The 15202-nt window shown below is 42.6% G+C and overlaps 4 protein-coding genes across 4 annotated transcripts; all 4 read right to left on the bottom strand.

Annotated features, from left to right (window-relative positions):
- Positions 1 to 240: 240 nt before the first annotated feature.
- On the bottom strand, positions 241 to 4393 carry LOC119729979 (D-beta-hydroxybutyrate dehydrogenase, mitochondrial-like). The gene is made up of 3 exons (XM_038202768.1): positions 3674 to 4393; positions 2779 to 2931; positions 241 to 1771 (listed from the first exon to the last, which is right to left on the bottom strand). The coding sequence occupies exons 1-3, from the start codon at positions 4041 to 4043 to the stop codon at positions 1302 to 1304; spliced, it is 993 nt and encodes a 330-aa protein (XP_038058696.1). The 5' UTR covers positions 4044 to 4393; the 3' UTR covers positions 241 to 1301.
- Positions 4394 to 4781: 388 nt separating this feature from the next.
- On the bottom strand, positions 4782 to 7021 carry LOC119729977 (alpha-N-acetylgalactosamine-specific lectin-like). The gene has a single exon (XM_038202767.1). It carries the CDS (start codon positions 5656 to 5658, stop codon positions 5161 to 5163), a length of 498 nt encoding a protein of 165 aa, XP_038058695.1. The 5' UTR covers positions 5659 to 7021; the 3' UTR covers positions 4782 to 5160.
- A 3422-nt stretch (positions 7022 to 10443) lies between these two features.
- On the bottom strand, positions 10444 to 11289 carry LOC119730593 (echinoidin-like). Its single transcript, XM_038203575.1, has 2 exons — positions 11285 to 11289; positions 10444 to 10966 (listed from the first exon to the last, which is right to left on the bottom strand). The coding sequence occupies exons 1-2, from the start codon at positions 11287 to 11289 to the stop codon at positions 10444 to 10446; spliced, it is 528 nt and encodes a 175-aa protein (XP_038059503.1).
- Positions 10847 to 12158, bottom strand: LOC119729976 (echinoidin-like). Its single transcript, XM_038202766.1, has one exon. The coding sequence runs from the start codon at positions 12143 to 12145 to the stop codon at positions 11669 to 11671; it is 477 nt and encodes a 158-aa protein (XP_038058694.1). The 5' UTR covers positions 12146 to 12158; the 3' UTR covers positions 10847 to 11668.
- Between the last annotated feature and the right edge of the window lie 3044 nt (positions 12159 to 15202).

The raw sequence follows: 15202 nt of genomic DNA, 5'->3' as shown, positions 1-15202 counted from the left end.
CTTCTTCATTCTGATGTCAAGATCAGTGGCGCACCCAAGGGGGGCCCTCGGGGGGCTTGAGCCCCCCCTCCCCCCAGGTTGTAATTTTTATTTTTATTTTTTGTTTGTAAATTTTAAGTGATATGAATGTGGCCTATTTTCTAGTAGTAAAATAGGGGTGTAAGTGGCGCCATCAACATCAAAATAGTCCCCCCCCCAAAAAAAAAAAAACCTTTTTTTTACTGAAAAAATTTTGGGCATAAATTCAACAAAATGTGAAAAAAATTGTGAGCCCCCCAGCCAAATCCTGGGTGCGCCACTGGTCAAGATAGGCGTGTTTGTTTCTTAATAATTACTAACGTTGCTTAAAACAATATCATTATGATGCTGCCCCTTTCATTTCTCCATGCAACCAAACGACCATGTGGTTAACGGAGGACCCAAGTGTTGACAAAAAAAAAACAACTGGGAGAGAACAAGCTCTGAAGCAAAATGCGACGCCGATGGCAAATATGGAACACCATACCTTTCGTCAATTTTCATTCCCTCCTTCTGGATACCGTCCAACCACTACAGAAAATACCACGTGACTGCAACAATACTGCACATATCTTGCCTCCGTTTACAAAATGTTCATTAACAACTTTACGAATGGTTACAAATAATTTGTTAGAGTAGATTCCTACTGACGACGGCATGGCATTTGCTATTTTTTTTGTGAAACATTTTTGGTCAATTTTTCGGCGACAGACCGACACCAGAGTGACTAGGCCCTAAGGTCTTATAGACGCTCCTGCCAGAGCTTAAAAACAGAAGTGTTTTTTCCCTCAAATTTAATAGCGGGAAAACAATCCGTTAATGGTTTTTTTTTGTCGAATGAGAAGATGATCTTTAATTTCTTACGAAAGCTAGTGAATAAATCAATGCATTGTTGTCATATGTTTGAATTGTGTGTGTGTGGTTTTTTTTTTTTTACATAATTATGTAAAGGGGCATAGGCCTGCATTCATGTGTGTTTTGTTGAAATTGGGACATTTCAAATCTTTTGCGTGAGTTGCTTAAACAATTGTTGTTATTCTCCCATCAATTATTCTCTGTTATTTCTTAACTGAAATGCTGCAATTTGTTTCCGCTGTGATTGTCATCGGTCACTGAAAACATATTCCCTCAAAAATTCGGGACAGCGCAAAATGTAAATTTGGTTTATTACACAGCCACAAAGTCTAATGACTGCGTTCGTTAAGTTGTCTTCTTTGTGAGATTTTCTCATTACTTTTACAAAAAAGAATCGTCACTTTGGAAACAATGGCAGAAATCTGCCATCACTGATGATACACCCAGTCCCCAATTTCCTGCGGAAGTATCGTCATAATGAACGTGCGTACTCGCCAGTACCAGTCCTTAGGCTCATAGCGAATCTTAGGCCGTCTATCAGTGATGGCCGCCACCATGGCGTTGATGACAGGACTCTGGTCCGTAGTACCGACCTGGCTGTAGTAGCTCATTCTCTCCACCTGGGTATCGAAGGTCTCCTTCCCATAAGCCTGCCGTGTCTCCTCGCTGGCCCCTTCCCACATCTGGCTGGCGATCTGGCGGATCCGCTCCTGGGTGAAGATGCCCGTGGCTGCGATGAAGTTCCCCGGTTCGATGATGCTGACGCTCACGCCCCAGCGTCGCATCTCGTAGCGAAGGCACTGGCTGAAGCCTTCCATGGCGTACTTGGTCACGACATAGCAGGATCGGCCTAGGAGAGCTTGACGACCCAATCCGCTGGTCATCTGGACAATCCGACCTAGAAAACAATGCCCATTAATGATATCTTCAATAAATTCATGTTGTGAAATGCCTTTGGATCGCAGTAGTTGCATATAAGACGAAGTAAAAAAAAAAAAAAAAATGCTTCTCGTTCCCGCCCGCTTCCTTTTTAGAGGCCGCCTGGATTTTTTTATTATTTTTATTTTTGAAAAATGATGTAAAAAAAACACCGAAAAAGTCCACGGTTAAAGCAAATGCATCTAAAACTGTTCATTGTAGACCAAAACAACTCTGACACTGTAACCATTTTCAGTTCTCTTGTCCAACTTGTCTTTCATTTTAAAAGTGTCTTTGAACAGTGGAAACACCAACGGTTGCAGGAATGTTTAAAAATGGCGGCCATCTTGAAAAAAATGGAAAATAAAAAATAAAAAGCCCCTCTTCCTCCTTTTTTTTCAAAAACCCGGACGAGAAATATGTTTTTTTCTTATTCGGCCTTATTGTATTCCACCAGCTGGCAGCGTTCAAAGTGTAAGGTTGAAGACTTAATCATCTTCAGGTACATGTGTACATGTACGTTCAGAGTTTCATAGCAGTCTGATCATGATTATTACATTTTGTGTAAATATGTTTCTATCAGTAAGTGTATGACGTTGACCTAGGTATAGGTTCGTTGTCTGTTTCAACGATGTACTTTGCCCTTGTGAATTTAAGTTTGCTTTATAACTTCATTTGATAATGTATGATGTATACAGGACCCCAATGGAAACCAGTGTTAATCTGCAATAAATAAATAAATACATTTTGCAATTATGACTACATCTGATTGATCTGGGGTAATTTAAAAAGTTGTTCAGTATGTTGGACTTATCACTGATCGAATTGCATCCTGATAATAAACATTGCCATTGTGAACAGAACGTCTCTCTTTATATTTCATAAACAGAAATAATTAATGCATCAATAATGTAACACTTTACAGAGTTTCAAGTGATCATATTTCTGCCTGATCACCCGTTTTCAACGGTTTGACTTGATGTTCACCTTTTGCTTTTCTGATGAGAGGCAGGAACGCCTTGACGACCCTGATTCCTCCCCACACGTTCACCTCAGCCATCCGCTGGAATACCTCCAGACTGCACCATTCCACCTCGCCAAATGTCGACAGACCAGCGTTATTTACCAGTGCCCACAAGCCTGCAACAAAACATTTTAAACGGTTTTTTTTTTTAATTCCGTAACTTGAAACGTATGTGAGTGCTTTGAGTGATTCTTGTAATAAAAGATAGCCTTTAAGCGGGCTTTCATATCCTAGATTTTGAAAGTGCTACATGCAAAACTTTTTAAGAAAATGGTCCCGACGTTTGGCTTTAATCACCCTGTATTTGGTGACATAAATGTTGCCCATTGTACTCAAATACTTTGCTATTAATGTTAAAAAATGTTCAGCCGCTAACTAATGTTATGATGCTAGTAAAATGGAGCCAAAAATAATAAAGTTCTTTAATTTATTTTCGAATTGCCTTAGAATGCAGGAGCAGGCATGCATTGTAGATTTCAAATCTTTCCGGGTGAGCATGCCCCCTGACCCAACTAGCGCGTTTCAGAATGACTTCACTGGGTCCCACCCCTCCATACATATCAACACCCCCCCCCCCCCGTTTCCTGAAAGATAGCCCCGCCTCTGTTTTCTAACTGCCATCTGGTACAAAGATACCTGAGTAAAGTTGCACCAACTTTTCAGAATTTGCCCACGTGAGTTATTTACCTGAATCATATATAGGCCTAGCTTGTTGGAATGTCACGTTATAATTAATGAATTTGTTCCGAATGCAGTTTTTTCGAATTGGTCGGGAAATGGAGATGAGTTGTGCAATAGACAAAGTGTGAGTTTTATTCATCGGTGATATTTTGCTGAACGAGAAGTTCGTCATCTTACCTTCATCTTTACGCAACAATCTTGTCACGATCCTGACAGCTTCAACAACCTCCTCATCTTTACAGATATCCATCTGAAGTACCTTCATGCGTTTGCAGGGATCCTTGTTGCCACATCCCTCGACTCGCCTGGCCTCTTGGGTCAGTTGAACAGCCCCTTGGCCCTTGCAGTCTAAGCACCCCGCGAAGACGATGAATCCCAGCGAGTGCAGCCTGCCGGCTAGAGCGTGCCCGAAGCCCGTGTCGCACCCGGTCACCAGCACCGCTTTGCCGCGCGGGTCCACGCGAGCTTTCAGGTACGACACCAGTCGCATTCCCAGCCAGAATCCGCTTATGCAAGCCACAAGAATCGCCGCGATCAACGGAAACATATTTCAGACACTAGACAACTTCTACAGTAACAGGAAATTGTAAAGATAGTTTTTATTTTTTGACGAAAGGCACAACCACAACGGACGATACACAGACATGCCCTGTTTGCACAGCGGATTTGATACAGTAATACTATATGCCTCGCGTACTCGATGTAATTCTAAATTATTTAAAGAAAAATCGTAGACTCCCGATCAAAAGGTCATGCACGATTGAAGCGTCAATATGAACTTTGGACCTATTGACGCAATCGGGGGAACAACCACATCATTATAGCGTTGCTTAAAGGGAATGTACAACATTTGCTTTTGCTGCAATTTTCAGAAATAAATGGATTTGGAGGATTAGTATGTTATAGAAAATATTGTTAAACTGACTTGTTTCACGTTTTGGGCTTGTAGATGCTGGAAAAACCAAGAAAACCAATCATGTTCTTGTAGTCTGGTTCCCTGACCCCACTTAAGATGAAACGGAGCAATTAATACACTTTGGGGAATTGTAAGGTTGGAGAATCAGTCTAGCAGGCTTGTACCCCTTCACAGGTGTGTAATCATTTGCAAAGAAAAGTCAGAATAACTAAATATGAAAAATTAGGAACAGTTTTTAAAAAAGGCCAGTTTTCTCCAACGCTGGAAAAATGTCAGCACACCAGGACTCACGATTTTAAAGGATGTTTTAGACTATCAGTCCCTAACAATTCAGTGGGGTATTTCGTGATAATTTGATCATTTCGTTTTTTGATGTTTGCAAATGTTGTATCTTCCCTTTAATAGTGATAACTTTTTTTTGATAATCTTTCCACTACATAGTACATTAAATTAAATCTAGGCGTATAATAACCGCCAAGAGAAACCGCAGTACGGATCAGGCCTGTATTTGCATGGCAAACTACAGGGAAACATATATCCAATAAAAGGTTAAAATAATTGTACCTACATATACATTGTACATCTGGCTTGTAATCTGTTTTATTCTTTAACAATAAAAAGTACGCAAAGGCATGTGTCTCTCCTTTGCAAAGTACATCCATTATCATGCGAACACGGCCGGTTGGTTTTCCCAACCTCCATATCAAATCTGCATATCATTCCTTGTCCATAGCTCCTCAATTTTGTTCTACATTTTGCAGACAAATGTCAGTTTATTAGAACAATCAAGATCATTCCACTTATTGAAAAACTGATGCCGCTCCACACAGTCTTCACCGTTGCTATCATTGGGCTCACGCGGTTGCCAATTGTCATATGCTGAATCTGAGCCATCCGTCCACGTGAAGGTGTTCTCCTGTTGGTGGTCGTTGTATCCCATCCAGTATCCGGGAGGATTGCTCGGGTTGCCAGACGCCTCTTTGACATAATCGCTGATGAATTCGTCCTCCTCTTCACTGTGGATGGACGCAAGGTGGACCATCTTACCCGGATGGGATAGCATCTGGCAGTGGCGCTCAGCATCCATCCAAGACATTTGTTTGTCCACCCACTGGTAGCAGTGCCCCTGGAAAGCAAGCCACGGAGGCGGGCAGTAAGGTGTGCTGCAGAGAGCATTGACTTGACTGCTTTGAGGAATTATACCCAGCCAAGCTGAAATCAATATCAGCTTAAGAAAGAATCTCATGATGACTGTCGATCAGTGATCATCCCCTAGAAGTTGCACCGATGCACTCATTCATTCATGAAGGCTGAACCTCCGTATGGCTTTTCCAGACACTTTAGCTCTCGGACCGTATTCCATACATCTACATCAATGGTTCATCCGCAGCATCAAAATTATTGGTCCATCCAAAGCACATACTGCCCGGGATAACTTAGCGTTAATATTAACGGCTTGCGACAGGATTCGAAGTGCTGCAAATGACATCCACTGCTCTGAACAAGCTTCCAGCGATCAGAATGGTCCTCCTGTTCTCGGTCACTACACGTTCCGTAAACGCCCACACAAACACCAAAGCATTGACGAGTTTCCTGGGTAATTTATTATAACCCGCAAGGATAATTGCTTGGATACGACGCGTACGTGTTCGTTGTTATCCATTTACCTGGAAAGGTACTGAATTTTGAAATCAGCTAATGTAAGTCACGACTCCATCGATGAAATGATGAGTTGAGAAAAAATGAAGTGAAATTTCCACACGGGTTCTGAGGATTGATCATAAACAAGCCGAGCGGCAACCCAGTCCTGTGATGAGGGGAACCATTATTCCGCTTGACTTGCCTGTGATGAAATGTTTATACGATAATGGCGACTCTCCGGCCACGTTCTACGGCTGCCACTCAGAAATTCATCCCCGTATACCACGCTACCATGCGTTCTCGACAACGACCTGAAGACGGCAGGCAAGCGCCTACACAACGCTGCCAACTTGGAGCAGCTACGGCTATTGACAAAGAAGAAGTGGAAGGCGCTGACGAGGACATTAGTCGAGACGGCAGAAGCGAAACTGAATGAAGTTTCGTGACAGCAAAGCGAAAACTGCTTCACACATAGCTATGGGACACACGCAATGAGTAATCTTCAATTTCCGGACCTATAATTGAAACTCCGCCGCTAATGAAATTTGATTTGATGCCAGCACGTCTTGACGGAGTCGTACGATTAATGTTCAGCCTCTGCTGAAACGTTTGTTCGTTTGGGCTTTGATTGTTGTGACAGAAATGCAATCAATTATAATGGACGTCGTAATGAGAGAGGGGTAATTTTAAGACAAACAAGGCAATTTTGCGTCGCCTATACTTTACACTGCACTGATGCTTGATATTATAATTAGCCTACAGCGGCACAAGAAAGCTTGCAACAAAATTATAGTCAGAAGGAACACACTCGATGATTGGAACATGACCAATAAATTAAAAATCCTTTTATCCATGATTTCGTTGGCTGAATGATTTTGTCTGACTTGTTTTCCGATCGTCGTTTGTATAGTCTTGTGCACCTGCTGCGATATCTTTAATTAATTGATTATTGAAGACCCAGACATTTGCCTAGATTTTGGAGGGAAGATGATTGCACCTCATATTGCTCATGCAGAAAGAATATAACTTATGGCAGAATCGACATATACAGCTGTCCATCGCTTAGTAGTGAACTAAATTAAAATCACAAATTTGTGTCTTGTATCCTTTTTGTATGTCAAACCCTTTGCTTTATCCAGTAGCGGACCCCTTCCACTTTTAGCCACTGACTAAACTGTTGTTTACACAACTTGTGTAAAATATTACACATCTTGTGTAAAATATTACACAACTTGTTCAATATTTTTACACAACTGGTTGCTAGGTTCATTATAGTACACAACCGAAATAACAGTGTTTAAGCGGTATCAGATGCGAACAGTTTTTATTGGAAACTACCTTGGTTTTATTTAAATTGCCTTATGACATTCTTGAATAGTGCTGAATGAACGGGGTCCAACCCCCCCCCCCCTTCAAAAAGAAAAAAGCAAGTGTCTTTTTTTTTAAAAATAATGGTACCAAAGAGGAGTAAAGACGTATTTCAATCGATGCCTCTCATCCTCTTGCCTCTACGGTTTATAAAATATATAATCGAAAAAGAGATAAGAAAATGAGGGGGAAATAACGCCACTTATTGATCGTGACGTTTACATATTCTAATGTCCCTCTGTACCCAGCCAAAGTACATCAACATGCGCGTGATGTGAAGTCGGGTCAGAGTGGCGAAAATTCCGTAGGCTGGATTTCTGCAAAAACAAATTAAAAGTGCCTTTTTTATTTTCCGGAGGCCGGGTGAATGTTGAAAAAAAAACCTGTTTACCTTTTAGCACACATGAGGCGAGTGCCCTTTTTTTCACGATCCCCCCCCCCCCCGAATAAAAAATTACTTTGCTATGCCACTGGGATACCTGTATCATTACACGTACTAGAAGACCGATGAATTGTTTTCTCTGTTTGGTCTTCTGTTGGTCTGCACGTCATTTTTGTCACTGTTAAGTGACATGTACTTTTCGATAATTCAGGACTCATTGCGCACGCCTCTCTGTACTTTGTACTGTTTTGGCGTGTCGCCACACCGGCCAATTTTTCCTAGTGGTGTGCCTTAATGTTTTAGTGATTTACAAGTACGACATATTGTGATTAATTTGTTCATTTCTCATATTTTTTAATTTGTAGTGGCCGTACCCAGCATATGGGGCTTAATGGAACAAATGCCATCTCGTATCATGCAGACGCAATAAACACTCAGCAAGGAGACGAGGCAGGAATTGGATTCTATTTGGGACCCGATCACCATTTTGAAATGGTAAGAATTAATCTACTTTATTTCTTCAATAATTCTCCGCGGGTTTTTCCCGAACAATTTATGGCATACACTTGTAACTTTGAACATAAATCAACCCTGATCCTGAATAGTAAATATTACTCTGACGTCATGATGACGTCATCTGATATCAAAGTACAAGCGATCAAAATACAAAGCGATCAAAGTACAAGCGGAACAAAATGAACGATCATGTTTAAACTTTGCTATCTGATAGACCATAACTTGATACATATTTTAGACTAGTCAAGTCAAGGTCGTTCGACCTTTCCTTCCGGGGCTACTGGAAGGTCAAAGTTAGGTGAATTCAAACTGCAGGAATGAGCCTTAAATCAAAACAACTATGATTTCTGCCAAACTGTTTATGTGCTGATAATAAGACCGTTGTCCCAAACGTAAACATACTAACTTTCCTTCGCTCCCGCACTTGTGCTGTAATTTGCTTCGTCATTCAAGCCCCGCGAAACTGACTTCTTTTTTCATGAAATCTGAAATCCATACTATTATGCGAATTAACACATAGAGATAAATATTCCTCCTCTCCCAAATGCCTGGACAGTTCCTATTTTGGTAGTGAATGTGCCCTTCATCATCCGCTGTCTTCATGATGTGACCTAGAGTTTGCAGACTGAACACCTTTTCGAACTACACCGTAAATCATTCCAGTTTGATCGGGATACGACACAATCTTCTTCTCCAATGTTATTTGGTTCCCCTGACCCCCAACCTTCGTAAGACGCATCAGATCCATCACTCCACTGGAAATGATTCTCCCGTTCGATGTCATTGTAGCCAATCCAGTAGCGAGAAGTAGTCTCGGAGCCAGAGGCGCTTCTTACGTAATCATTGATGAATTCATGCTCCTCTTTGCTGTGGATGGACGCAAGGTGGACCATCTTCCCCGGATGGGATAGCATCTGGCAGTGGCGTTCAGCATCCATCCAGGGCATTGTTATGTTCACCCACTGGTAGCAGTGCCCATGGAAAGCACGCCAGGGAGGCGGGCAGTAAGGTGTGCTGCAGAGAGCATCGACTTGACTGCTTTTAGACATCATACCCAGCCATGATGATATCAATATCAGCGAAAGAAAGAATCTCATGATGACTGTCAGTTATTTCATTCCTTAGAAAATTCACAGATATTCATTCATTCGTGCACGCAGGCTGAACCTCCGTTTGGTTATCCTACAGACTTTCGCTTTCAGACCGTATTTCGTATATCGGCATCAGTGGTTCATGCACAACATCAAAAGAATTGGCCCATCCAAAGGCCATACATGTCAGAGATGACTTAGCGTCAATGGGGCTTGAAACAGGTGCCTCCGTGTACTGCAAATGACATCCACTGCTCTGAAGAAGCTTCCAATCTTCAGAATTGTCCTCCTGTTCTCAATCACTACTGTGCACGTTCCGCAGATGCCCAAGCAAACACCAAAGCATTAGCGAGTTTCCTGAGTTAATACTAATAATGCATCGATCACGTTGCGAGGAAAACAAAGTTGCTTGGATACGATGCGTGTTCAATGTTATCTATTAATCTGTGAAAGTGCTGTATTTTAAATCATTGATGAAACGATGAGTAGAAAAAAATATTCAGTGAAATGTTCACTCGGGTTTTGAGTATTGATCATAAACAACCGAGCGGCAACCAGTCCCGTTATACGGGGAAACAATTCAAGTTTGGTGAATTCTCTATTCCGCTTGGCTTTCATCTGATGACATGTTTATACCATAAGACTGTTACTAACAATAGCGACTCTCTGGCCACGTTCTGCGGCTGCCACTCAGAAAGTTACCCTCGTATACCACACCCAAGCGTTCTCGACAACGACCTGAACACGGCAAGCAAGCGCCTACACAACAAGCATGTTATTTGTTGCTTGATATAAGTGCCACTTTGATATGTCCTTTCTTTTCTTCTTTATTGTTGTTACTTTCTGGTTGTCGAAAACATTTCCAAACTCCAGCCAAAATATAAATCTGTTCTCCGCTTATTTTCATGATTTGTCGGAGGAAATCTTTAATCCATTATGTTATGAGAATGAACATAAGTATTCATCTTCTCCTAAATGCCTTAACAGTTCCAATCATATGTTCCCGACATCATCGGCTTCGTCATGATGTTATCTAGTGTTTGCAAACTAAAGACCTTCTCAAATTACACGGTAAATCATTCCATTCGTTGTAAGGGTTGGAACGGCATTCGACACAGTCTTCCTCTCCTACGTCGCTATTTGGTTCCCCTGGCGCCCAACTCTTGTAAGACACATAAGATGCATCACTCCACTGGAAATTACTCTCCCGTTCGATGTCATTACAGCCAATCCAGTAGCTAGGAGTCACCGCGAGGCCAGATGCGCTCCTTACGTAATCTTTGATGAATTCATCCTCCTCTTTGCTGTGGATGGACGCAAGGTGGACCATCTTACCCGGGTGGGATAGCATCTGGCAGTGGCGCTCAGCATCCATCCAAGACATTGGTTTGTCCACCCACAGGTAACAGTGCCCCTGGAAAGCAAGCCAGGGTGGTTGGCAGTAAGGTGAGCTGCAGAGAGCAGCCACACTGCCGTCAGACGACAAACTGACGGATGCCAGTATCAGTACCAGAAGACCGGTGAAGCCCGTTTCTTTCTTGCTGTCTTCTGATTTACTTCAATTCACCAACAGCTGACACTAAGGTTTAATTGAATGGCATTTTTATTTAAACAATGAAACTCGCGGTTATCATTTCTTTTGCCTCCACCATGTACCTGCATACTCATTGCAAGTATTCTCGAATTTAAAGTGCTTCAATTTCAATGGTACACCAAGGACTGGCTCAACCTGATCAATAACATCCAACAATTTTAATGTTTAGCCAAAGTTTAAAGCGACGCAAGAGCGCAACAAAGTGTGTGCCGAGAACTGCACAGTTTACAGTCATTTAACTGCTACAAAGCAATGACAACGAGGGGGTGTTTCCGTTTACTACATTATCGACCGGTTCCAACTCCAAATACATATCGTTAAATGAATAGTCTTGCCAGTCCAACAATATTGATCCTGGGAGCAAGGCAATATCGGAAATGAAATTGTTCAATGTACACTCCTGTCGCATTTGCTAATTAAGCTCTATCGAACCCTTACATGGGCAGCTTCGCTAGAACCGGCTGTTAAACGTCTGGAAAAAAATACCAAAAGACAGCCTTGTTCCATTATTATGTTGCGCAGTTCCAATTGCAAAGGCCAACGATAAGGATGCTGTTGACAGAGTAACATGTGAACAACTTTGATATTAGAAACTGCGCTATTATTACTTTTCAGAATGACAAGTTGAGTATAGCGTTTAACTGCAATATCGCATGAATGGGATCTAGAGTTTGCAGACAAAACGTTTCTCACGCATGCAAACGTCGTCATTCCATTTGCTGTCAAAAGCTGATCGGCACTCGACACCGTCTTCGTTTCTCCCCTTGTAGCTGTTTGGCTCCCCTGGCTTCCAACCCTCGTAAGACACATCAGATGCATCACTCCACTGGAACTGACCCTCCCGTTCGATGTCACTGTAGCCAATCCAGTAGCTGGGAGTAGCCGCCAGGCCAGAGGTGATCCTTACGTAATCTTTGATGAATTCATCCTCCTCTTCGCTGTGGATGGACACAAGGTGGACCATCTTCCCCGGGTGGGACAGCATCTGGCAGTGGCGCTCAGCATCCATCCAAGACATTGATTTGTCCACCCACAAATAGCAGTGCCCCTGGAAAGCAAGCCAGGGTGGCGGGCAGTGAGATATGCGAGTATCAGCTCGATGTGAGGTACAGTGAGCAGTGACTTTACTGGCTTGAGGCATACCCAGCCATGATGATATCAATATTAGGTTCAGAAACAATCTCATGATGACCATCAGTCGAAAACAATATTTCGCAGATGACTAGATACCGTCCCATTCCAGTAGAGACTTGTATACGGTCACTCCTGTCGGTATTCTAAACTTGTTCGTCTTGCGGATATTCCCCGTACTTTGCGATCATGGCCCATCCAAATGTGCGAGACAGTTCTGTGCCGATAATACGTGATGCAAGACCAACTCCATTGTTATTATTATCATAAAATAATAACACCTCAGTCATCAAATGACACTCACTAATTCCGTCTATATTAGCTCTAGCTCCTGGATGTTCCGCCGTCCTCTCGCCGCGCACTATATCCGTCACGCTAAGACTCTTCCTGTTGCTGGGATACGATGCATTATACTGTCGAATACCTTGGAATCGGCGGGGGAAAATAGGAATAATTGGCAACGATGGTTGGAGAAAAAAAGACAATGAAGGAAACGTTCTCGCAGGTTTAATGGAACAACCGTTCAAAACCTTTAGGTAGCATCAGTTAACACTTTGCATTTGGTTAATTACCTTGGTTTCATGTAAGTCGTCTTATGAAATGCTTGAATAGTGATGAATGAACGGGGCCACCCCCCCCCCCCACACCCCAAAAAAACGGCGTCATTTTTCTGTAATGAAACCAAAAGATCTATGCCTCTTATCCTTTTGCCTCTACGGTTTTTGAAATATTTATCAAAATGTTGGCAAGGAAAGGATCGAGGGGAAAATTACGCTCTTATTGTCCGTTATATTTACATAACAATGTTGAAGTAGATTTATTTTAATTTTCCCCTATACCCAACCGAGTACATCAACATGCGCGTGATGTGTTCGCGACTCTGAGTGCCAATATTTCTGAAGACTGCTTTTCATTCATATCGTTGGTGGCGCTCTCTACTGCCAATATTTTTAAAGGAGATTTGCCGTCAAGGCTTTCTTTGACTTGTCTAGTGGAACATCCCCTTGCACAGCAAGGGTCTATGATGTGCGAGCAGAGTCGACGATTCAATATCAACAACAAGAGTGCGTCTTGACCTCGAGATTCTGGGCATTCAGCGGGTGCCTTCTTTATCGGGGCTTCCGTTATCTGTTATCGTTAGTGAAACAGAACAATCAACAGCTTAGTATCATTTGTTGATCGAAATGAGTGCCAATAATGACAAAATGAAATGTACGATTTAACCCTAAAAAGGGCCGGGTTATTTTGACCATCTCGGTCATCGTGTGACGAAACATTTTGAAACTCGGTACATACATAGAACAACTCATCATGAACATACCCAAGAAATTTCATGACTAAAAGTCAGAGGGTTTTGGAATTATAGCTAATTAATTATTCATATTATGTGCGAATGGTACGACGTATATGGGAAAGTTCAGTTTTCACTGCGCGTAGCGCCGAAATTTTTTTTTATTTATGTTTTTGGTATTAAAAGATGTGCAAGGCTCGAGGCTAAAAAATGATAACATCTCGGGTCACGAAAAAAAGGCTATCGCGGGAAAAGTTGAGGGAGGGGAGAATTTCGCCCCGGCCCTTTTAGGGTTAAAGGTTTGCATGGTGAAAGTAGCAATAAGATATTTACGATAGCACCATTTGTGAGTTTGTGAGCTTAGGCTTGGCGGTTAGTTTGTGATAACAAATAACACGACTCTGCCGCTTGGAACAAAATCACAGACACGCCATGCACCCAGGACCAGTCAAAAATATTTCTTGGACAGCTCTTTGTTGTGCCTACCGATGAAAGAGCTTCGGTGTTCTTCCAGCTGTAAACCAACAACACGACTCTACCGTACCGTTGATAAGAATAAAATTAAAGACACGACACTAGGAACTTACTCGTAAGCCTTCGCCGAGTCAGATTTATTTTTTTGGACAGCTCTTTGTTTTGCGTACATACGAAAGAGGCTTTGGGTTTTCGTGCTAATTAGCAACACGACTCTACCGTTGATAGGAATAGAAGGACAGACACGACAGCAGAGAAGATCTAGCCAACGCAAAATCAGAGAGAAGCTAGTGCGGAGAGCCACTTGTTCGGAATTTTGAATTCCTTGACATATTACTGTGCTACCACTAAAACCACAATGTTTCTGTTCGGTGTCTGTTTTTCGTTGGTAATAACATTCTGGACCTGCGCGTCAGCTGATGTATACTGCCAACCGATGTGGGAGCTGTGGGGATCTTCTTGTTATCGTCTGACTGGTCAGGAGACAGGATGGAATGAAAACCAGGCCATTTGCCAAGATATGGGGGCGGTGATCGCCGCTCCTCATTCAGTTCAGGAGAATGACTTCATGGCAAATACGGCAAATAACGCAGGACTAGATTGGTTGTGGGTTGGTTGCACATTCATCGATAGAGCATGGAGGTGCGAGGGCCAGGACGTCGGTCAGCAGTACGCAAACTGGGGTGCTGGTGAACCGAGCAACAAGGATGGCGATTCCAACCCTTCTAGTGAGCGCTGCGCCTATGTTAGTATAACACAAAACAGAGAATGGAATGACACCCCGTGTACACATCCACCCCAAGCCATGTGCGTCCTGCGATCCCCAGCACACACTCAGCACCAGAGCTTCTCTCGAGGCAACGCTCAGCAGCAGCAACTCAACTGGTGCCTCGTCGATCATGTCATCAGAGAATTCGTCACCAAGAGCGCCTCGAGATGCGCCTCGGCCTGCCTGAAGGAACCGGGTTGTCGCTCCTTCAACATCAAGGGCACCAAACAAGAACAGAAACTGTGTCAGCTCAATGATGCAAATCGCGCCGATGATCCGGAGAAGTTCCAAGAGGTCGGCACTCGCTGCGTTTACTACTCTGCTTAGAAGATCAATCTTAACTGTACTCGCAAACGGATGACCGTGTCCTTCGTTCCAAAAACCTGACTGTCAAACTGTTGCGAGAACAGACACGTTGTGTAGATGTGAAAGAATTTCGTTGACTTTTTGATGTGAACTACTGTTGGTACTTCGTAGTGTACACTAAAGATGATTGTTAGTAGACAATTTTTAAAAAGAAAACTTGATGTCGG

Source organism: Patiria miniata, unplaced genomic scaffold, assembly GCF_015706575.1.
Source record: "Patiria miniata isolate m_02_andy unplaced genomic scaffold, ASM1570657v1 HiC_scaffold_22, whole genome shotgun sequence".
NCBI classification, from domain to species: domain Eukaryota; kingdom Metazoa; phylum Echinodermata; class Asteroidea; order Valvatida; family Asterinidae; genus Patiria; species Patiria miniata.
Note: the sequence above shows the minus strand (reverse complement) of the source record. Positions and strands in the feature narration are given on the sequence as shown.

What these genes read in the sequence shown, in the direction of transcription:
- LOC119729979 (XM_038202768.1), bottom strand. Translation starts at nt 4,043, where the DNA reads ATGTTTCCGTTGATCGCGGCGATTCTTGTGGCTTGCATAAGCGGATTC. An exon ending in ATTGTTGCGTAAAGATGAAG is followed by an intron (nt 2,932 to 3,673) that starts GTAAGATGACGA and finishes GTTTTGTTGCAG; the next exon opens with GCTTGTGGGCACTGGTAAAT. An exon ending in TCTCATCAGAAAAGCAAAAG is followed by an intron (nt 1,772 to 2,778) that starts GTGAACATCAAG and finishes ATTGTTTTCTAG; the next exon opens with GTCGGATTGTCCAGATGACC.
- LOC119729977 (XM_038202767.1), bottom strand. Translation starts at nt 5,658, where the DNA reads ATGAGATTCTTTCTTAAGCTGATATTGATTTCAGCTTGGCTGGGTATA.
- LOC119729976 (XM_038202766.1), bottom strand. Translation starts at nt 12,145, where the DNA reads ATGCCTCAAGCCAGTAAAGTCACTGCTCACTGTACCTCACATCGAGCT.